Source organism: Necator americanus, chromosome I (assembly GCF_031761385.1).
Source record: "Necator americanus strain Aroian chromosome I, whole genome shotgun sequence".
Taxonomy (NCBI): Eukaryota; Metazoa; Nematoda; class Chromadorea; order Rhabditida; family Ancylostomatidae; genus Necator; species Necator americanus.
Window position 1 is genome coordinate 35,116,276 of NC_087371.1, and position 22,975 is coordinate 35,139,250.

Consider the following 22,975-nt stretch of genomic DNA (forward strand, 5'->3'; position numbering starts at 1 on the left):
TTACGAACAAAATCAAAGCAAGTAAAAATTTCTTGAATAACTTGAAAATTTATTTTGACTATAATAACTTAAAAATTTTATTTAATAACTATTTTATAGGAAAAAATCATAAATGAGTAGATTCTCGAATGAATAAACAAATGAATAAATAAATAAATTCTTAAATAAATAAATAATAACCAATAAACTATAGATAGTTTCGCATAGTTTTTATAGGGTGGTCTCAGTGATCTATATAAGGTTGTTTTTTTTTCGCAAAGCTTAAAAGTTATTAATTCTTCTAACATTTCTCTTACGAACAAAATCAAAGCACATAAAATTTTCTTGAATCACTACAAATGTGCATTCAAATTCATTAGAAATTAATCATAAGTAAATAATTTCACGACTAAAAAATAAACGCATAATTAATTAATTGTGAATAATAATCAATAAACAATGCAGAATTTTTGGGTTAAAATTAAAGTATTCAACTACGAAAAATGTATATATACATATATTTCAAAAATAAGTTTGAAAAAAAGTTTAAAAGTTGAACACACGTATAGGTTGATGAGAAAAATAATCACCACTTCTACATCACTCCTATATGTCATTTATACGTTTTTTTCACTAAAAATAGAATCATAAAATAGTGAACCCACTTTATTTGCCATTTCAAAGCCAAATTTCATCTACATCGAATAATAATGAGCACTTTTTTCACGAAAATGAAGAAGAAATTGGTTTTGAACAGCATCCAGAAATTCTTTAGCGAATCCTTACCGTCACAAGAGACGGGGCGAAACGTGGTGAAAGAACTTTGCCGTCTAAAATGAGGTACTTCTGCGCTCGTTCGACGCGTTCGCCACGGGAAACAAACAGAATATTTCGCTCGATTTTTATTAGCAGATCGTTCATCGATTTATTTGTTATATCGACAGATTTTAATAGCATTTTTTTGAAGCGAATTCCTCTTCTCTTATTCCTACACAAAAGAAATATTCATCTATTTTATGACCAATTTTATTGACATATTTTATGGATTGAGCCAATAAATATAACTTGAACGCATAGCGGTGTCTAACGATCTCTTGACTAAGACAAGTTTTCCTCAAATATCGTGGAACCCCAGATCTCTAACCTGGCCTCGAATGAACGACCTTAAAGTGTTTTTTATTCTCTGAATCCTACATAAATCCTGCATAAAAATTCCAATCCTAAAGAGGAATCATTATATTTTTCATAAATATTACAATAATAAGAATTTTCCTTGCATAGACAGAGATTTAACTCTTGAGCAGAGAAATACCAGACTCTATGAAAAAAAGTAAAAGTAAAATGTTTTTTTTCTTCATGTGTTCGTATTTTGTTTTTGCTCTACTTTGTAGAATGGTGCACATTTTTCTATCCAGAATACAATACCAGAGTGGAAAATGGGAATTTTACATTGGTTAAAGTAGCAGAAACATTGCGAATAAATCAGAGGGTTAAGCTTAAAATGACGATAAAGAACCGTTAATCAATCCGCTTGGGACCCGCGCCACCACGTTCACTTCAATTCAGAATCGTTTGAGGTTCACGAACGTGTAACTGGCCTCTACAATGAATTACGGGGGCTAGCCGACGGGTCATGTCAGTGCTTATATCCTCCCAGACAAGTGTGGTACCAATTTATCGACCCCGGAGGGATGAATAAGGAGAAGAAGAAGAAGAAGGGAAGAAGAAGGATAAAGGATAAGGAAGGAATCTGCTTCGGATGCGCCCCCACGTTCACTTCAATTCAGAATCGTTCGAGGTTCACGAACGTTCAACTGGCCTCTACAATGACTTACGGGGGCTAGCCGACGGGTCATGTCAGTGTTTCTATCCTCTGGTAAGTTATTAATTATAAATTATTATTAAATAAATAATTGTTTATTATTTTATTATTTTATTCAGTAATTATTTTTGATTGGTTGAATTTTAATTCAAGCGGATGTAACACAGAGGTGAGAGGTTGGAACAAATTTTACAAGTTTACAAGACAAGTCTGGTACCAATTTATGCGGGCCCTGGAGGGATGAAAGGCTTGGTGAGCACTAGGGCGGATTCGAACCTTCAATCGATCGGGCAGATAGCGGAACCTCTTACCGACTACGCTATATGTACTCGCCCTCGAACCTCTATTATTCGATCAAAATACAATCCCTTTCTCTGTAAAGAAGAGTTCCATTCAAAGATGACATTGAATACAGAAAAACCATCTTAGAGCTTGCTTTACAAAAAAAAAGAAAAGAAAAAATAGGGAATGGAAATTCAGGAATTCTATTGATATTTTCGAATTATTCCAGAACAGGCTCCACTGTTTTCCTAATCCTAATAGTACAAATTTAAAACTTTGTTCACGTCTACGGGAAGAGTGTGATTTTTTACTGCAAACTAAAATAGAAAAACTTTTAATATATATTTATTTTTGATGTATTTTATTTTGTCAGGAAAGTTATAAAGAAGTTAAAAATATGGTACAAAATTTCATTGTTCTTAAATCGCAATTTTATGGATTTTTATTATGTCTACATCCACAAAATACGTAAATAAAATTGGTCATATAACAGATCAATATTTCTTTTAAAAAAAAAACCATTTAATTTCGAGGATTCGAGGGGAAAAAAGCGATGAATGGGTGGAAAGAATCGCCAATGAATAATACTTTGATGATCGTATGGCAAATATACAGTACAGTATCCAGCAATTTATTTTCTTTTTTTTTCAAAGCTATGAACAACGGGGAACCGGGCGGAAATTTACTTAACGTGATAGGTGATCAATCATAATAAGAATTCCGCCCGTCATAATATTTATCGTACAAATCGATACAGATCGACATTCAATTGTTCAGGGAAGAAAATCGAATCCATCAAAATAGAGGTCTAACCAAGGTCACTTCCACGTTACTTCCTCGTTTAGAGAAAATAGTGCTTGTTACACTACTCTACGCTTTCGTTAAACAAATAATCGACAGAAATTGCCCATGTTCGACTGTGTTTCGAATCTCGGCATGCTGAAACGTAGTTTTTAATTGATTTTCTTGATATTGATTGTTTAATAAAGACGATCAATACCAATCTTGGCTACAGCTCAAAAAAAAAAATCAATTAAAAATCGACGGATAATTCTTTTTTTTATCAGATGAAATACATTTTGATGAAGCATGGCACCTCTTTTCCGGAGTGTTCTGGCTTCTTTTCCACATCCTCAGGTAGCGATAAAAATAACCCCCTTGCCCCCTCCCAATGAGATTTTGTTCGAGACGGACGGAGCGCAGCGCAAACGGAAAGAGGTTCGTTCAGCTTCAGTGACTTAGTTATTGGTGGATCGAAACCGCTGTATGGCCAACCAAGCCAAGATTCAAAATCCCTTCGGGGTCGATAAACGTCGTACCAGACTTGTCTTGGAAATAACTATGTACTGTATTGATCCACGTGGTAAAAGAGCTGAAAAACTCAGCGGAAACGGCGCGTGTCGTGCCGTCGAGCGGTGTTTTGTAACAAAAAAAAAATTGTCATTTTTATTATTGTTTATCGACTATTACCATTATTATTATTATTATTATTATTATTATTATTATTATTATTATTATTATTATTATTATTATTATTATTATTATTACTATCATTTATCGACCATTATCAGTATTATTACTGTTATTATTAATATTAATATTAATATTATTATTATTATTATTGTTATTATTATTATTATTATTATTATTATTATTACTATCATTTATCGACCATTATCAGTATTATTACTGTTATTATTATTAATATTATTATTATTATTATTATTATTATTATTATTATTATTATTATTATTATTATTATTATGAAAAAATGCCGCCAATTTTGCAATTAAATAAGAGGGGCTACGCCTTCGTAAAGAAATCAGTACGACGTTGGGGCCATCCTCAAGAAAAACCTCAGGGCGATTTCCAGAACTATCCACGAAGCAACGTCGTAGTCGTTAGGGACACCGCAAAAGTGACCTAACAAACGATCCTGGGAAGGCGAAGCGACGATGTTCTACAGATTTTTTCGGGTAAAGAATAGATAGATGTGCATGGAATAAGCTTGAAGTACGGTAGAATTTTTCAGCTTGAGGTCAATGTTCTCCACCTCCATCCCAGAGATAACATTGATGACCTAGAGAGCCTATTTTAGAGTGCTTTACAAAAAAAAAGAAGAAAAATGGAAATTGGAATGGAAATTCGAGATTTCTATTGATATTTTCGAATTATCCTAGAACCGGCTCTACTGTACTCCTAATCCTAAACAGTATTATGATAGCGGCCAGAATTTTTGAGACTTTATAATCGAAGAAGAGGAAAAAAGAAAAAGAGGAAAAAAGAAGAAAAAGAGGAAAGAGAAAGAAGACGTGGCAAGGAATAGGAATAAAATTATAATTTTTCGATCCCATTACAGTTCAGCATGGTGGGAATGAAGGAACTGATCAACTATTACTCCCAACATGGATTGTCATCGATGATGACTTCGAAATAAAATGTCAACATAAGATTCTACCTCACCTATTGATTTCTGTCCCAAAATTCGCTTTCAATAGATTATACGCAAGACATCAAAATTATTAGGAGTTGGGAACACGAAAATTTGAAAATAACTATTGAAAGTTTTTTTCTCCGTTATTTTTTTCCAAGGCTTTTAGGCTATGCATAGGTCAAAACTACATAAATTTTAGACGTATGCCTGAAACTGTAACTATCGGCTCAGTTGCTTTTGAATGGCATTTTCAAATAATACTCAATATCGCACATTTCCAAGGATTACAACGATCCACGACGGATTAATTTCTCGAAAACCAGTATTGGGATACAAATTAGTGGCGGTGTTCCATGTAAAAATGTGAGTAATTGATTTTAATTAATATTTTTTTTTAAAAAGTAAGTAATGAGTAATAATTTCAGGGTCAAAATTCAAAAGTAAATTGCAAAGAAACTCATTTAAAAAAAAACCAAAAAATGGCATTCATCGTCATTGAAATGTGGCAAAAACAATTTGATGAGAAAAAAAACACCAACAAAGAACTTCAAAATATTGCGAGTTGAGGGTCTGAACTGTTCTGGAAGAGGAACTGTACCAGTGGTTGTACTGTAGACAATCAGCGTCGATATATACGCATCGCGTCGGTAATCCGCTAATGTGAACTATGAACCAACTGTAACAGCAATAGAATTGTTATCAGAAAAGAAAGTACCTCAATCAATTTCTACATCCTTGAAAAATCACAAAAATATTCCAGGAATTATAAAGAACTCGACTGATCTGAAGACCAAGATCAAAATCTGCCGTCTATACGCTTGCGCTTCCGCACGCACGACGACGACTACGATGAAACCAGTCGTAGGGAAAGGGTTCGGTTAAAGGTTTGAACTCAACGGAATTCATGGGACGTATAATGGTGATCATTCAGATCGTCCGGTGTACAACACACGTAACAGGATTCTCATCCCGTCGACGGCGATAAACCGATCGAGTTCGATCGGCTATTTGCATAGATTTAATCGACTACGAAAATTTGATGATAGTTTTCAGGATGTGATCGCATTTTTGGATCATCCCCAAGTTTTTTCTTTCTTTTTTCCTCTAAATTGCTCGTCACGTGCCGTAAAATAGTATAGCTACTCAAGAAATTACAGACATACAATGTATAGAAGAAGATACGGTAATGAGGTGGTGATGGTGGTGATGGTGGTGGTGGCGATAGTGGCGATGGCGATGGTGGTGGTGGTGGCGATGGTGTTGGTGGTGGTGATGGTGGTGGTGATTTTTTGTAGGGACCACCCGGATGGATGTGAAGCAAAGGTTTGAGGGTTTTCTGGAGGAAATGGGTCCAATTTTCACATTTTACTCAAACCGGGCAGAAAAAACGCAATCTCTACAGATGCGGGCTCGCCTAGGGCAAAATAAGCCCAAGCTAAGCCTAAGGCGGTGATGAGGTGTTGGTGGTGGTGGTGATTTTTTTAAGGAATTGAGGGAGAAAAAGTAAAACTCGAGAGCCACAAGTATGGTTCATAGGTGCTAACGTTATATTTGTTTGGATTTCTTTAAAGAAAACAAAGTACTTATGATAATTGTTGACATATTGACCCAGCTAAGTAAATAATTTAAGCAGGACCATGTCAGATCCATAGAACAGTCGATTAATGTCATGTCACTATTATCATCATATATCGTGTCACCCACTCTGAAGATCTTTGGTCGAGAGCGATCGAGTATAAACCGGTTGCGTCACGCCTAAACCGATCGCGCTGCGATGTAACAATTTGTTTATTCTAAAGAATTTCTGACATATAGGAAAATGTCAGAAGTAATCATACTAAGCGGTTATTTTCCAGAAAAACGACATTTTCGGCTCGAGAGCTTCAACTAGTTCTACTACTACAAACAGAGATTATAAGTATTTACCTGAATTTGACGATTTGCGCAACTTTCGAACAGGATTATGATTTGCTTAACTGTGTGTGGATTGTTGATCCAGTAAACACTACTGTGTGACGTCTTCCGCTTGGTACCAAAGTAAACAACACTTACATTACTGAATGGGACCTCATCAACAAGAGCACAAGGTTTAAAAGATAGCAAACATGTAGGATAGATGAGACGACTTTTCGGATTCGAACGGATCGAATCGATTCGGATGAGAAAATCTCGAGTTATTCGAGATGTTATCGTCTGAGTTTTGATCGGATCAATTCAATGATCTACCACATATCGCTCCGAACGCAGAAAACGAGCTATTGACCGCCGAAAACGTGTTGAAAAGAAGTATTAATTTAAAATAATACAGGATATAATCAATATATATTACAAACAATAATAATAAACAAAATACATAAATGATATAATTTATGTTAACACAGTAATTTATATTAATACAGCAGTACACAGTAATGTAATCCTGAATCTTTTCTTCAAGAAAAAAATTACAGAAAATTGAGTTGTATACGAAGAGTTCAGATCTAAACTTGCTTAAAATTGAAGGAATTTGTCCCAGCTTATAACGATTGCGTAGTTGTTTCCTTGCGATTTATGTTTAGGAAACCTATTTTTGTCGGTGTGACAACTTTCCCCTAGTTTCGTTGATTTTTAAGACTCACGTACTTAAATAATTAGAAAATACCACCTATTTTTTGAATGCAAGGATATTCTCCACCTTTTCCCTCAATTTATTTCTTCTCGGAAACTTTTGGACCACAACAACACTAATTAATATTTAAAACCCTGAGAAAATGCATTGTTTCTTCTCATTTTAGCAACTTAGTATCAGTTTGAAGCGATACAGAAAACTAGTTTGGTTTTACTAGCTAGTAATCCATTGATGTTGACCTGAGTATGTCCTAGAAGGATACACAACAGGAAGCAATGAATCCTAGAGAGCAAAAGCTAAGATTTCAACAGTTCATAGATCCAAATTCCAATTAAAATAAATCACAAATTAAAAATAAGGTAAAAATCGTAATCCAAATAAATATTTGCAATTAAAATTAGAGCCCTTTCGAAGGTTAACAGAGCGAATGGTCTAAATGAATGGAAAAAGTAAATAGGGAGACGGAATGAGTGCAGGAAACAGAATCTTAGCGCATTTACGCGTGTATTAACACATATCGCGCGTGTCTTTTGATTTTCTGCGCACATGAGGTCGGAGGATTATTTTTGATCTACGACGCATACGACGAGCCGAGACAATATTGTCCCCAGTGGCAGTCACGAACTCCTTGTTTTTTTTCTTTGAAAAAAATTGCTCTTAATAGTTTTTCATTCTTTTATTCGTATATTAAAGCATGGATAGAAGGATCATGTACGTAATTGCGTATTCTTCTAAGCAACTAGGCCTATACAATGTACGTACCCGTGGCTCATATTGCCGTCAATTGCGTGTTATTAAATTTTGTATTGGAAATTTTGAATTTTGGTAATTAGAGGTTTTTTTTCTTTTCTATTGTGTTTCTGTGTATAGAGTCCTAACCTTAATCACTATTATTTTTAATCGATACCCATTATTTGCTACCATACGCAAAAATACATACGATCCAACAGCGGATCATGTGCACTTTCGCATCACCAATATCGTTACGGGACCGCACGTGAAAAATTCGGTTGAATCACGACAGAACGGTGAGAATGGTTTCGGATTTATGTACGGATGAGAGGGATTACCGGAGGAAACACTCAACAATGAAAAAAAAAATCTTGAAAAAATGCTTGGTATTGTAAGTTAGAGAAAATTTTTACGTTTCACCTCACAGGTATAATTAGTGTCTGAGGTCGAACTGGACTGATAAAACGACTTTTCCTTGACCTGCAGAAGATTACGGGATCCAGTCTTTTCGATAAATTTCTTGGATGGAAGGAGGTCATCATTGAGCTCTGACAGTCGATGGTTCGACACTGCCCGAGGACAACTAAGCCATCCATACCTCCAGCGCCAACAAATTAGTGCTAGATTTCTCTAGGAGTGTAAAGACAGGAGGGATCTGATCTGCATTGATCGTCCATTGCGAGTCACTGTAGAGGTCACAGACGCTTTTTTATTTATATTTTTATTTGATTAATTTATTTTTAATTTTTTTCGAATGTATTTCGCATTTTTTAAATATATTTACCTAATCAGAACCGGAGACTTTTTTTCGTAAAAGAATTTGATCTACTGCACCTCAAGATTTCGGGTTAGTAGTGGGCGGATCCCACGCAAAAGTGCTCCGACCGACTGTCAATCGCCGGCATTCGCCGAGCCAGCCCTGTTCCATATTTGGCCGATCGACTTTACCGAACCGTATCCAGAGTGATTTCACCTATTTTTTACCTCGTCGCTGTGATGCTAATCACTCTACTTCTCGCTAACATCGGTTTTATTATCGGTGCAGCGACCCGAATGGATATCACAACGTTGGGTCGAAGGTTAAAAAATGTCACAGCGACTCTGGACGATTATCCAGATTACGATAGTGAAGAACCTCGACGAGTTTCATTACCTCCTCGTGCTGTTGAGGATTCGGAAACGGCAGGTTAGTATTCAGTTAGCAGAAATATAGGCAAAATTTGATCCTAGAATATTTTATATGTCTGCAAATAATATTTTTTTTAAATAATACAATTGGAATAGCTGCTCTATTTACGTTGCCAAAAAATGCTTGATGACAGCAAAAAGAGCAAAGAAGTCAGGAAATGAACCGTTTCTTTCATCGTTTCATCATTTTCCTACTATTATTTACATCTTTTTTTCACCGTCCTGCGGTCAAATCCCGAGAAAATGAGCAGGATTTGTTTTGAAATGTATACTGGGCTACTTTCCTTTAAGTACTAAATTAATTCACTGAATGGAACCACCCTATTGTCACTTTCTCCATAGGCGGAAGCAGAACGCATGAACTTCCGAGGTGGTGTGAAGATCGTGATGAGCAAACAGACCACCACCAACGATGACAGCCACGACACGACCACCACCTCAGCTGACAATATGCGGAGATGATACGGTCGGAATAAGGCCATATGATACCCCCTACTAACCAAATATCGGCGACATTATACTTTCCGCATACTGTAGGGTGGGACATGTAACACTGAACGAGGACACTAAGTGGAAGTTATCGTAACTGGATTTTTCTGGACGCAGAAATTCAAGAAATTGTAGCGGCCTTTGAAAAAGCAGTCTAATTGCCCATATTCGACTGTCTTTGAATCTCGGCATGTTGAAAAGTAGTTTTTAAAATGATTTCCTTGAGCTGTAGCCAAAAAGCAGTCTAATTGATTAAAAATATAATAAATTTAACACATAGGAAGAGAGTGGAATGTTCGTTGGATGTGAGACCGGATATGCGCAAATCAAAACCATTTATTACTGATGTTTTTTTTTAAATATTACCCGATATAGCTATCAAGAATTTGTCCAAATTTCGGCGAGTATAGCGTAATCGGTATGAGTTTCGGCTGCGACTACACCTTTTCGACTTTTCGAAAGCGCTTAAGAACCAAATAAATCATTCATCCAACACGGATCGATCAATTGGTACCAGAGCTGTTTGAAAGACCTTAAAAATCGGCTCACCCCATCGAGTCAGTTGAAGGCTGCCGGCGCGTTTCGTAAACCCCAAACGATTCTGAGTTGAAGCGAAACGCTTCAACGTCGTACACTTTTTTCTTTCATGACGAATGAATGGAGAGAATTCTCGTGTTATATTCTTTGTATCGACCTTACTCGTATTACCAAGTAGACCCGGAATTTGATGAACACCGTATTGAAAAGAATTTCTTCTCTAAAGGCATCACCCGACAAATCTGAGGCGGATTTCACGTGGAGTATTCGTATACGGGATCGTAGATTGTGGAGAGGAAGATGATCCCGCCCATTTCTTCCTAATTCCCGTAAAAAACGGCGCGGAATATGCGGCGCGTGCTCAAGTCTGGCGCGCTCCAATCGAACTCCTCGCGGAAAATAGTGCGCCGGAACGCTCGAAGCCGTATCTTCCGGGTCGTTTTCTACGGCAATTTGGAAGAAATGGACGGAATCACCCCCTCTCCATAATCTACTATGCCGTATACGAATACTCCACCGGAAATCCGTAACACCTCAGACTTGTGGGGTGATGCCTTTAGGATTAGCCTTCCTCACCTACTGAGGAGCCTCAAGGAAGGCTAGTTCTAATATGGATCGTCTGGATAGAGGCGAAACGATCCATTTTAATTTTGTCCTCTATTTTAATTATTTTACCTTTAAGGAATCCTTCCCAGAGACATCTCCATGTAAAAAGATGTCGGCTCGATATTACTGTGTTGATGTTTGAAGTTTCCATATTTCTATTGACTATGTCCATTACAAACAGTAGATTCAGAATTTATTGAAATTTTTAAAGTTTTTCAGCTTCAACAAGAATTCAGATTTTTCACTGAACTATAAGGTTTGGCGCAACGTTTGCAGAGGGCGCTAATCGTTTAATGGCGCTAGGGTGCTCCACAATTTTTAACATTGTCGCTTCCCGAACCTCACACATGGTTACAGTTTAAAATTTCGGTCAGCATCTACACATCCTACTTGTCCGATACAGAAGAAGTACTGGACCGACGGAAAAAAAAACACCAGAAGAGTACCGCTGTTGTCCGGACAAGTTGAAGTAAAAATGCTTAAATTTCCAAATGAATATGACTCCTATAAATTATCTAAATTATCTAGAATTTATTCTAATTATTATCTAGAATGTTGACCTATACGTTAAACTGGTCGGATCTACGAAACTAAACTACTACTCGTGTCTCCAATCCTACAAATTGACGCTCCAGCCGTTCTTCACTCTTCTTCGTTATCTCACTTGTTTCTTTTTTATGTAAAGTAAGATATAAATAAGATTAATGGTAATATAAAATGACAATAATAAAACAAAAATATAAAATGCCCGTTACAGCGAATACACCTCCTGGACAAGCCGCTGAAAAAACTCTTCGAAGACGACCGCAAATGCGGAAATATACGGGATTGCAAATGAGACAATTTCCGGATGGACAACAGGTTGGTGAGTCTGATTGCCGCATAGAAATGAAAAGTCTGATCACACCACCTACACTGTCATCATCTTATTATAAAAAGAAGAGAAAAAATCATTTAAAAAATCGCTCAAGTCAAAAAATATGTAGCTGGATGTGTTCAACCAGAGAGCCGCGACGCGTCTGCCGCAACGCGCCATTTTTCTGTCTGACGAGCGTTCTCTCTTCCATCTGCCTTCTTCTCGTATCGAATATGCATCGCGTTGAGCTGGTCGAACATATTCGGCGTCAACCATATTTTGCTTGAACTCATGATATTTTCATACGGTTAAAAATTTGAAATAACTGTATTTCGTTCAGGCACCCCCCGTAGAAGTCCCTCCAGTGAACTACGGTGCAGAGAAAGGTCCATACGGTTGGCGAGGAGAAAGTGCAGGTTTTGTACCTCATCAACAATACGAGATTCCGAATCCAAAACAACAACACGCGAATCTAGGACCGCCGCCGGAGGTGAATAATTTGTTAGAGGCTGAGAATCGCCGGATATGTGGCTAGGAACAAAAGTTCTCAGAGAAACTCATAGAAGGACCTTTACGGGAAGAAATGTTAGCCCTGAGGGATTCATTGGGAGCCGTGTAAGATACGAAATAAGAACACGTGTGTAAATAGATCAAACTGAACAAGAGTTTGATGGTTTGGTAGAAAGTAGCAACGTAATTGCGACTGTGTTACGTTCGTAACATCCTAGAACAATCAAAGAAATGTGAACAAGGCCAGGAGTAACTGTGCAACAGTACTGACAACCAAAGTCTTAGGTACAGAAGAAAATCCTGAGAAAAAACCACAGGAAATTGTGCAACTTCTGTTAACTCACTAAGAAATGAGTCCAGAAATCCAGTCTCAATTTGCAGAACTGAAAGATTTTTTTGTTTTTTTCTTCTTGTAGATAACTTAGTGTTTCAGCAACGCGTACTCTACAGCAACAATGCTCCACAACAGATTCCAGCTCCACCACAGCATATGCCGGCTGCACTGCAGCAGATTCCAGTTCTACCACAGCAGATTCCACTTCCACCACAACACGTACCGGTTCCACCACAACACGCTCCAGCTTCACCACAACACATTCCAGCTTCCCTCGGATATTCCTATGCTGGTAGGATTCACGCGTCTAATAGCAGTTATCCTTCTGAAGCTTCGAATTTTTAAAAGATTTTGAAAATTTGAAGCTCGAGTGGGTCCTGAGGCTGTTTGAACGCAGCATACCACGAAATTGACGATGCTATGATCTAACAGCGAATAAATGGAGGTGAAAGCGCAGTTTACAACTATGGGAATGATCACTTTTCCTTTAGTAATCCAGAAAAAGCGTGTTAACCCCCTCATACTTTTTCCTGGATGACTAGGCTTCGTGTGATCCAAACCCTTCAACGATACAACTTATTACGGATGATGGAGCGACGGTATTTCGCAACACATCTACGATTGTGGGAATAGGGCAGCTTCTGCTGCTTATCTGAGTTATATCAGTTGAACTGAGGACGTTGGGCGACGATGGAGTTGTCCGCGTTTTTCCGCGTAATAAGTTATATCGTTAGGAAAAAAAGAAGATCACATAAAGTTGTTTCGCAGACCTTTTATGGAATATTAAGAGGATTGAGCGTGATCTCATACTCGTGAACTATAAACGGGTGAAAACGACGTGAGGCTTGGTGCAGTTACGTAAGCTGCCGCTCTATAAGCGGAGCGTTAGAGTTGGCGCTCACGAGTGACACTCGGACTGCGGAGATGAGTGGAGCGATGGAGGTCCCACCTCGATCGGAGCTGCCAGTTCAACCTCGTCACTTCGAGCACATCCTCTAACGTACGCCTCTGTACTTAGATTCAGGTCGTTTCAACCGGACTGTACAATTCTACCGGTATCTATTCGTGGAGAGATCCCAACATCGCTAATTTCGTGATAAGGCTGCCTCTCGAGTAGAATTCCTGGGTTCCTGTACGTGTTTCCTCTGAAGAGACCCGCGAGTCGGTTGCACACTCATGCCAAGAAAAAGCTTACAGTAAGACAGTGTTCATGGAAATATCCCTTAGGTAAAACTATTCCACCTAAAGGGTATTTCACGTATCTTCCCACATCCCATTAGACCAACTATCCGATCCTAGAGATCCCAACGGGATTCACTACAATGACATGAGCAAACACCTAAGTCTAGGATTTCCTCTTCTTCCTCTGTGAAGGCCAAGAGATCCTTATCATACCTTTGGAGGAATTCATAATGTTTTCTCCCTTCCAGTAATTTCTTTCCAAGGAACACCAATAATTATAAAAATAGTGTTTCTTTATTTTAGGCATACTACGATGTAAAAAGTAAGAACTCCTTCAACATTTCAAATAAATAAATATTTTTGCAATTGAATTTTAGGATATATTGAACGTCAAGCAAAACGCTATCCGATCATGATGTACACGCTTGTTCAATGTGTTCCCTGTCAAAAGGCGAAGCATCTACTAGCAGTTAGTTATGCGGACGTAGCTGCACATTTCTTAGGTAAACAAGTAATAATTTATTAGGTTTATTGAAAATCAACATCTAAACCCTCAGAGTTTGCTGGTCATGAGGATTGGCATCGTCAACTGGCTGTGGACCTTATTCGAATAACCGGACAAGAGACATTCCCATACATTTTCGTTTGTGGACAAAATGTTGGAGGTATTGTTCAATGTTGTCATCTCTCTCGTAGACCATGAAAAGAAAAAAAAAACAAATTTCTTCCTTTTGCCAAGTTTCTATTCAGAAATCGAGTACTCCAGCAACTTTTATGATTTCAAATAGTATGAAACAAGAATTTCATCGATAAGAAAAAAAAAACAAACAAACAGAACGACGTGATGTCTGAACGCAACAATGTAACAGCCGTCCATATACAGACATCGTAGTACATTTATTGACTTTGATGAAAGGCAAGAATGGGATGATCCTTGGATTTATCTATGGTAGTAGATAAATTTTACGAAATCAAAAATTCAGAAAAAAAAATTGTTGCACACTGACCTTTTCCCGTCGAATGAGATTCTACCCAAGGAAGCTTCCCATTCATTAGTAGGAAAGAAAGAATACCACGGTCAACCCCAAATGAAACCGTTCCCGATTTAATAGAAAAAAGCTAGATTTAACTATCACAATTAATGTATTTTAGGTGCCTCAGACTTGTTCCAACTTCATCAAAGCGGACAGCTGAGATCAACGCTAAACAACTGTACCTGATAGCGCCATAGTAGTAATATCTATTCTATGTCAAGTTGTGAGAAGATCTACATAAAACAAATAAATTATTTCATACAAAAAAAAATCTGTGTATCACAATTTGAAATGAGTAATGTGTGACTCGAATGGAAATGCTTTCGTAGCATGCGCCAACCACAAGAACAGCTGATGTCGGGACGATGATGTACCCCTTTTGGGTTAACATTGAGCACAAATGCACGAAATTTCTGTGTAAGTACCCATTATCGATTCTTCTACTCTTCTTCTGAATCCGAACCCTCAGTGTATTCTTCATCACTTGAACCCGCAATTTTCTCCTCTTCATCTTCTGAGTCTTCATATTTCGGCAGGACCACTTCTTTTGCTTCTTTTACTTCAAGCTGAAAACATAAAGAGTTCGCCATAAGATAAAGTTGAAGAAATGATTCCCTTCTTGTTTTCCTTTTAATACACTTTAAATCACTTTTATAATCCATATCTAAGAGGATAAGAGCAAACGCTTTCAAAATAAAAGTACTAAGGCGATTCACAAGCTTATCGTCAACAAAGGTATTCATCGTCGTTTTAATTTATCTGTTTTCTAAATATGATTGACCTCGTAACTTTAAGCCAACCAAAAAATTCTCAGAATCACAAGAATGAAAGAAACCTTGATATCCTTATTGTAATCACAGTCCATGTAAGAATCTGATCGTACTGCCAGTTGGAAATGATATATCCCTTTTACGGGTGGAGCCGAAAACCGCATTTCAACCTAAAACAACTAATCATATACCTAACACTTCCAAAGAATATGATATATCCAACAAAGCAAGAGTGCTAAAGACAGAAATCACTTAGAAATCAGAAAAAAATCAGAAATCAGCTACAAAATCTTATGGCTCGTAAGTAACGAATATTCCAACAAAAAAAAAGAGAGAAAACAATACCGTTTGCTCGTCCACAAGCGTTTTACAAGCGACCGTGGGGCAGACTAACCGACGTTGTTTTTTGTCCAACATTGTTAAAACTAACCACCTAAACAGTACACCAGTTGTGATTAAAAGAAACCAAACTTCAAAAAAAATACAACATACCACCACTCATATTTCTCTGGCGGGAAGAACGGACTATGTACAAGGTGCGTTTTGTGCGATTTCGCATCGAAGATGACCTGAGTGAAGGATGAAATTGTAAATTAATCAATATATCTCAGAACGAAGTGAGATTTCAGAAAGAACACATGCCACCTTCTTAGAACTGCTTTCCGTCCAGTCATCGTCAACATCGCTTTCTTCGTCAAATTTGGGAGGCATATCACATGAAGATATCGAACCCTAAAACCTCTTACTTGAAAGCAAGCAGAAATCTAACCTTTCACGGAGAACTACTTTTAAAAAAAACCAGAAAACGCACCTCGTCGTCATCATCTTCTTCATCATCTTTTTCATTTTTGTTCTCTTCTTTCGTATCTTTTTCAACAACCGCAGGAGCAGCAGGTGCCGGAGTCGGTGCTGCCTGTACAAAATATAGTCATACAATAACAATTAAGATATGAAATCAATTCACCTTCTTATTCGGTTGTTTTTGTGGTTTCTTCTTGGCACCACCTTTCTTCTTTTGTGGTTTGCTTTTCTCCCAAGGTTTTTTCTTCTGAAGGCAACTAACTAGGCTAGAAAAACCAACAACATTAATAACTCGAAATTTACCTTGATTTCTTTATTCTCCTCCTCTTTTGCAACTTGATCACCACCAGCGAGAGGAGCTTCTTCATCCTCTTGGTCGGTACAAGCACTGGCATCCCCGTCAGCTTCTTCACCGATTTGAACTCTCTGGTCTTCCAAACCAGCTTTCTAAACAAACATTTGTAGCTTGGATGTCAAGTTGTAAGAACAATTACACACATTTATCCTTAACATATACCGTAATAAAAAAAACGCTGCAGGAAATATGAAAGTAGAAGGTATAGATGACCACTATTGACAGTGATAACCAGCAGAGCGAAAAAAACTCAAAGAACTCGAATTACAGATAAAGTTGAATTCAAAACAAAGTAAAGTAAGGATGAACATTCTAATAGCCTCGTTAAAACATCCCAGATCCAAGTCCACCCAACATTTTCAGCTATCCGTAAGCTTAGGTTCTATCTTGTGCACGAAATTGGCCTAATTTGAGCAGGCGCTGCACACTGGACAACAACTCAAAATAGCAAACCCAATTGCAACGAAAACGCTCATCTTTTAGCAATTAGTCTTTGAATGCTGCCGCCAGTTAAACACAACCGAGTTCAGTTAAATTTAAGAAATGTCTTTTAAGAAAACCCTGAGTAATGATCTGCCAATTTAACCCCTCAAAGATTGCCCTAAGTACAAATAGAAGGGATAGATAAACATACTAGACTCTCTTCTTCGAATCTCGGGATTTTCAGTCCGGTTACACGACATACAAAAATAAAAATTAAATACAGAAGTAAAATAAATGGAAATCAAGCTTATTTCGGATATTTCAAAGTTACATTACGAATTACGAAATTTACATTACGAATTCCCTCCAGTGTGCTCCAGAAAGCTAGTGATTTGCCAATTTCATTAGCTTTCTGGAGCACACTGTAGGGAATTCGTAATGAAACACGCGGAAAAAAGTGACGATTTTTGCTATATTCCAGCAACAATTTTGATTCTTTCCAGAAGAGGATTCATCGGAACTATAGTTAACGAAAAAAAAGCGATCAACGAAAAAACCAGATATCAATCAACAAACTGCTATCCAAAATTTCCTCTAAAACAAAGCAAACACTGTTCATCACCATTTTGGTGGAGGCGTACACAAATTCATGGTTATACCCAGAATGTACAATACACATTACTCTTACATTACTACGCCCCTACTAAATGCATTAATTTCTTCCTTCCTTCTTTCATAGAACATGCTGTTTGCGCCTAAAACCAACTTCTAAATATAACTCACAATTGGATCGAGCAAACTGGTTCTGGTTAGTGTAACTTTAATTGTGACAATACATCCAGCAGTCACTTCAAAAACATCATCCTCTCCTTCCACTGAAAAGTACCCATTTGGGAATGGGAAACGGACAGGAAATTCCCAAGCATCCACTCACCAACAACGTTCGTTTGAATGGTAAGACGTGGCATCGAGGAAAGTACAACAAGCACATCACGGTATTCATCGTCAGAAAGTGACTTGAGCAGAGCTCTTCTCTTTTCACCTTCCAATGCAGCAAGATCTCCACATGAGTATATACGTCCCTTAAGAAACTAATAATTAAACTGATAAGACTAATAAAAATCTAAATAAATCACTTTATGTTAGTTAAGATAGGCGAACGGTTCGAAAAACCAAGGCGAACCTTTCTGAGATAAGGGAGATTGTGATCTGTGATGTGCGGAAGTTGAAGCAGTGGACTATTCTTTGGCCATAAGGCTTGTACAAACATTGGTTGCAGACGGAGCAGGTTATCCAGCGTTTCTATGGGCACTTTGATCTAAAATCGATAGATGAACTTCTATTGTAATTAAATTCCACTCTTGTAATGTACCTGAGTGTAGAATGTAAGCTGCTGTGACATTGAAATCATTTCTTCGGTAAGCCGCAACACTCTTGCTAGGATGTATCTTAAAAATTCTTGATTAGTGGTCAAGACTCACTAATAAGAATTCCTGGGCTGAAGGCCAAGGAAATGAAGGTTGTTACCTACAAAAACGATGTGCTCAGTAAGATTACTAAGAATCAAGAATGTTAAAATCAAACGACAATGACGAGAGGCGCATCACTTTACTGGGGAGTGTCTAGGGCATAGAAAAAGAAAGAAAAACATATGCACATAATTGCTGGCAGTAAAGTTATTGTTTTCTAGTTAACAAGAACAAAAACAGCCAAGTTTAGGTTACTTTAGACATGCAACCTAGGGATCATTTTAAGAGGGCATCTTCGACGCATACAGCCGAGCCTTTAAGCGGGCATCTTCGACGTATACATAGCCGTTCGGTCCCTCTCTCCCTTCGGTCTCTCCAACGAATGTATTAGATGTAGCACGCAAATAGTCTTCTATTCTCTTCCGTGACATCTTCATAGACGAACCAAATGTGAACAAGCATTACAAATATGACTGATTACTGCTACTTCCCGTTCCATCCATGTACAAAATATTGGAGGCATTATTCAACATGACATTGATCATTTCTTTTCAATTCAACTACTCACTTGTCCGATAAATCGACTGCGTTAAGGATAAGAAATTTGGGCACGAATCAATCTTAAACTGATTGTGCGACACGATGGTGCATCTATAAGTTAAATCCTTTATTCGTCTGTTTCAATATTCCCCCCCCCCCCCCTACTTTAGCATCAGCTCGTAGAGCTGTGAAACGACGCTGCGGACTTCTAGATTCCAAACTCTAAGCAAATTCACTCTCAAACTCTCACGTCGCTGGATTTCTCAATGCAGACTGAAATGCAATTGATAGCGTGACTAAACGACAACAGAAAAACTATCCTAACGTGAACTTATTCAGAGCCGCTCTCAAACACGCGTCTGAAGAAACGGACACCAAGCATATAATTAGTAATATACGACATACTGATGAGGCGGATAAAGAACTGTTTTCATGCAAAAATCCATCATTTTGATCGATACTAAAAGACATACGAAACTATCCAAACAATGTTCAAGTCCAAACAAAAAGAACACTTTTCATGGTTTGGCTGTGTTTGCTCTTCATGTGTCGATGGAGAAAAGCAATAATTGCGTGCAAATGGTTTTAGTACAACCTGCAGCTTTACTTTCGATTTCGAAACCGAAGAAGGGTAAAATGATGATAGAAGGAAAAAATAAGGTAAGAGAACTAACCGCTGGTCGTATTCAAGACCTTCGTTATCGAGTGGAATACGAGAGAGATATGAGTGTATTAAAATTCTCGCTTTCAGTGAATAAGGAAGGGAAAGCGGTCGTTCCTTTTTGTTTTCGCCAAGATTAGGAAGAGATTTCATGCGCCTAGAAATGGCTATGATGTAAAAATCTTAAAAGCTTGGAGAATTTGAATAACTAATACCGTGTAAGCTCCACGTCATCAGTTTCTCTCTCTATAATTTCTTTGTTGTATTGTTTCCAGAACTCAAATGATCCTCCCAGTAACATCAGCATACCTTAATACCCTACTTTCGGTGTCTGACTAGCATTTCAAAGCAGTTTCATGAATTTTATTTAAAAATGTGATAGTTGGAACAAAATCAAAAAAGATATAATCAAAAAAGGACTCTGACTCACGATTTATCTCCATTTTCGGTGTTTTGTGCAGGAAATAGTAGAACAATTGTGTAGTATCCAAGAGAACTTTGTCTACATTATATTTGATAGAGTTGTACCACCATACACCCTTAATATGGCAAACTCAACCACCAAAACAAAAACAGGTAACATACAAAAAGGAAAACATACAACAACAACTGGTAACACGACCATAAACAAGAGACCATAGAAAGCCAGCACCCATATGCCATATTCCTTACTGACAATCCATTTTGGTAAAGCTATTCCAAACGTTGTAGCTGAACGGAAATCGAAGATAAAATGAAGGAATTTAATGAGGAAAGTGAGTAGCTGAACGAGATTACCTGTAGGTCCATCCGGATTCCCATACTTCTCCCAATTTTCACGAGATTCTTCATCAGTTAAAGCTTGATAGGCCTTCGCGATCTTATCGAACATTTGTGCATCGCCACCTCGATCAGGATGCATTTTCTTAGACAGCTCACGATATGCTTTACGTACAGCCGCTGTATCAGCACCCTATAAAAAGAATGACGTAAAGAATACCAATAGAGACAAAAAGTACATGTCCTTCTATAAATGGACAGAAAGAGATGACTTACTTGATCTAACCCTAGAATTTGATATGGATTATATTCCTCGTAGGTGACCTCGATTTCCGTAACTTTTTTCACAATCAGAGCGAATACAATCCATGCAATAAGTAGGAACTAAATGAACACATCCCAAATACGACACGAGAACAGCCGGAATGGAAACGAAAGCACTTACAACAACTGTCAAAATAGTTTTCGTACGTTTCCAGGGTCTATTCGCTTCCTTCTGCTGACGTTTCTTCACACATCCAACACATTGACATTCGTGTTCATCAACTTTGACGCTTTCTGAAATGGAAGGAACAGAATCTCTGATAAATTTCAAAATCAGATTAAGATGAGCATAGTGAACAGCATTCAAGAGCCAAAAGAAAATCTTTGAAAAAAGAAAAGTAAAAGAAAGAAAAGAAAGCAAAAAACGTAGAAGATATATAGTGTTTAGTAAAATACCTGTTTTTCCTGTGGGAAAGAAGAAGTACGTCAGCGGGATAAGAATAATAGCATAAAAAGAGACCAGGACGTAGTAAAATGTGTTACCCACTTCGTCATATTCGAATGAAGCCCGTCCCATAGCCTATAACTAGTCTTTTTAAGTGGTAATCGGAGAAGAAAAAAAAATGCTGGACACAGTATATCGATAAATACACGAGAAAGGCGAACCGCCCCTAAAAAAATCAGCATAACAGGTCCTGACAAAAGATGGTTATCACCACGATTAACTCAACACAAAATTTAACAGTCGATGAAACGCTTAGTAGCCAGCAACGAAATTGACTGGACAAAAAACGTTATGGCATATATTAAAGCACTTAACGTGCAGCTGACAAATAGTAGTAGATTTCGAAATCTTAACTTTAAAGCACTATATAGGATTATATGGTGTTGTAGTTTACGTTCCGTTAGATTACAAAAAGCACTATTTCTCTCAGAAATTTACAATTTCAAAGAAGAAGCCACGTATCTTCGTCAAGAATTACGTGGAGTACGGTTTCGATTTCTGCAAAAGAAGAAGACAAAACTGCAACCATAATGCTTTTAAAAATGTTCTCATGGTGCGTATACTTAGTCGGTCAAGAATTACGTGGATTACGGTTCTGATTTCTGCAAAAATTCAATTTGCGAAAATTTGCTTACAGGACATGTCAACTGTCGACAGAACTTAGCAAACACTGAGAAATTCAAGAAAAGTAACGAAACCATGCGAATTTAGTCATATTCGAACAAAGCAAGTACAGTAATGGAAAAAAAAACACACAATCAGAACAAGTTCTAGAGAAGAATGAATCAACAGAAAGTAAATATTGATTGAGACGAAAGACTGCAAAGGTGGAAATGACGTGTAATTACAGAGCAACCATTTTACACTACGTAACTTATGGTTCCACGAGGAATTTCTTGTTAGGATAGAAATAAATCTCCGTGCGGGGGTATATTTAGGTCAACTGGTCTCATAAATCTTAATGATAGAAGTAAAATTACTATAGGTTGAAGTGAATACGACCTATATGAGTGTAATAATACAGAAAGTTCTATGGAAACAATGTTGAAGATGTACAAAGTGGACGATGGATGAGCACAACGCACTCATACATACATCCGCTTCATCACATCGATGCGAAGCCGTTTCGTCAGGCGAATCCTAGTAGGACCTCGTGCGGCGATTTATTCGATCCTCATCGCCAAGCATCTCTCGTTCTTTCATCTTAGACCTCATTTCCTCACCAGATTGTTGTGATACGTGCGTCGGTTCGATGTTGTCGTCGTTCTCAGACGTTAATTTCATCGTGCGCCTCGATCAATACTTACATGAAATCACCATGAAGTCGTATAAGCTTGTGGGATTTTACTGGCTTAGCTGGTGAACGTTCTTTGTATGCTTCTTAATATATTAGATATTTTTAAATTCGGTTTTTTTTAACATGAGTATTTACAGTTCAAACGCTTTCTTGTCTTGAAACCTCGGCATATTTTGTTTATGTTTACGTGTACGTAGCTTACAGTGTGCCTACGAAGTTTTTTAGACGGAACTTCTTATTTGTCTGAGGTTGTTTTCGGCTTTTCGCCATCTTCAGATGCCTAAATAGCGGTTAATTGGAACAATGCTGTGTTTATCCCTTCAGGTCCCACACTACCTTGATACAGTGTTTCGAGAATCGTTCAAGATAGTGAAAACAGACCCATATACATTGGAAATAGTCATACGTACTTACGTTGTTATCGTATCGTATACGTATTATGTATAAGCCGAAACATAAGGCAAATAGAGGTCCCATGTAAAACCCTCGTAGGCACCTCCGAAGAAAACATGAGTATTTACATTTATTTCCACTCACA

The 22,975-nt window shown here is 37.5% G+C and overlaps 2 protein-coding genes across 2 annotated transcripts; one reads left to right on the plus strand and one right to left on the minus strand.

Moving 5' to 3' along the window:
* Positions 1 to 8,853: 8,853 nt before the first annotated feature.
* On the plus strand, positions 8,854 to 14,779 carry RB195_007849 (uncharacterized protein; the record flags this gene model as incomplete). The annotated part of the gene is made up of 7 exons (XM_064181697.1): positions 8,854 to 9,043; positions 11,435 to 11,538; positions 11,874 to 12,023; positions 12,477 to 12,669; positions 13,937 to 14,062; positions 14,117 to 14,224; positions 14,712 to 14,779. 7 exons carry the CDS (start codon positions 8,854 to 8,856, stop codon positions 14,777 to 14,779), a joined length of 939 nt encoding a protein of 312 aa, XP_064038468.1.
* Positions 14,780 to 15,033: 254 nt separating this feature from the next.
* Positions 15,034 to 21,212, minus strand: RB195_007850 (uncharacterized protein; the record flags this gene model as incomplete). The annotated part of the gene is made up of 20 exons (XM_064181698.1): positions 15,034 to 15,159; positions 15,429 to 15,533; positions 15,709 to 15,796; positions 15,856 to 15,932; positions 16,009 to 16,095; positions 16,175 to 16,276; positions 16,328 to 16,411; positions 16,468 to 16,611; positions 17,726 to 17,817; positions 17,877 to 18,024; positions 18,126 to 18,260; positions 18,315 to 18,390; positions 19,626 to 19,769; positions 19,828 to 19,921; positions 20,043 to 20,151; positions 20,214 to 20,323; positions 20,390 to 20,564; positions 20,648 to 20,755; positions 20,817 to 20,929; positions 21,092 to 21,212. The coding sequence occupies 20 exons, from the start codon at positions 21,210 to 21,212 to the stop codon at positions 15,034 to 15,036; spliced, it is 2,238 nt and encodes a 745-aa protein (XP_064038469.1).
* Between the last annotated feature and the right edge of the window lie 1,763 nt (positions 21,213 to 22,975).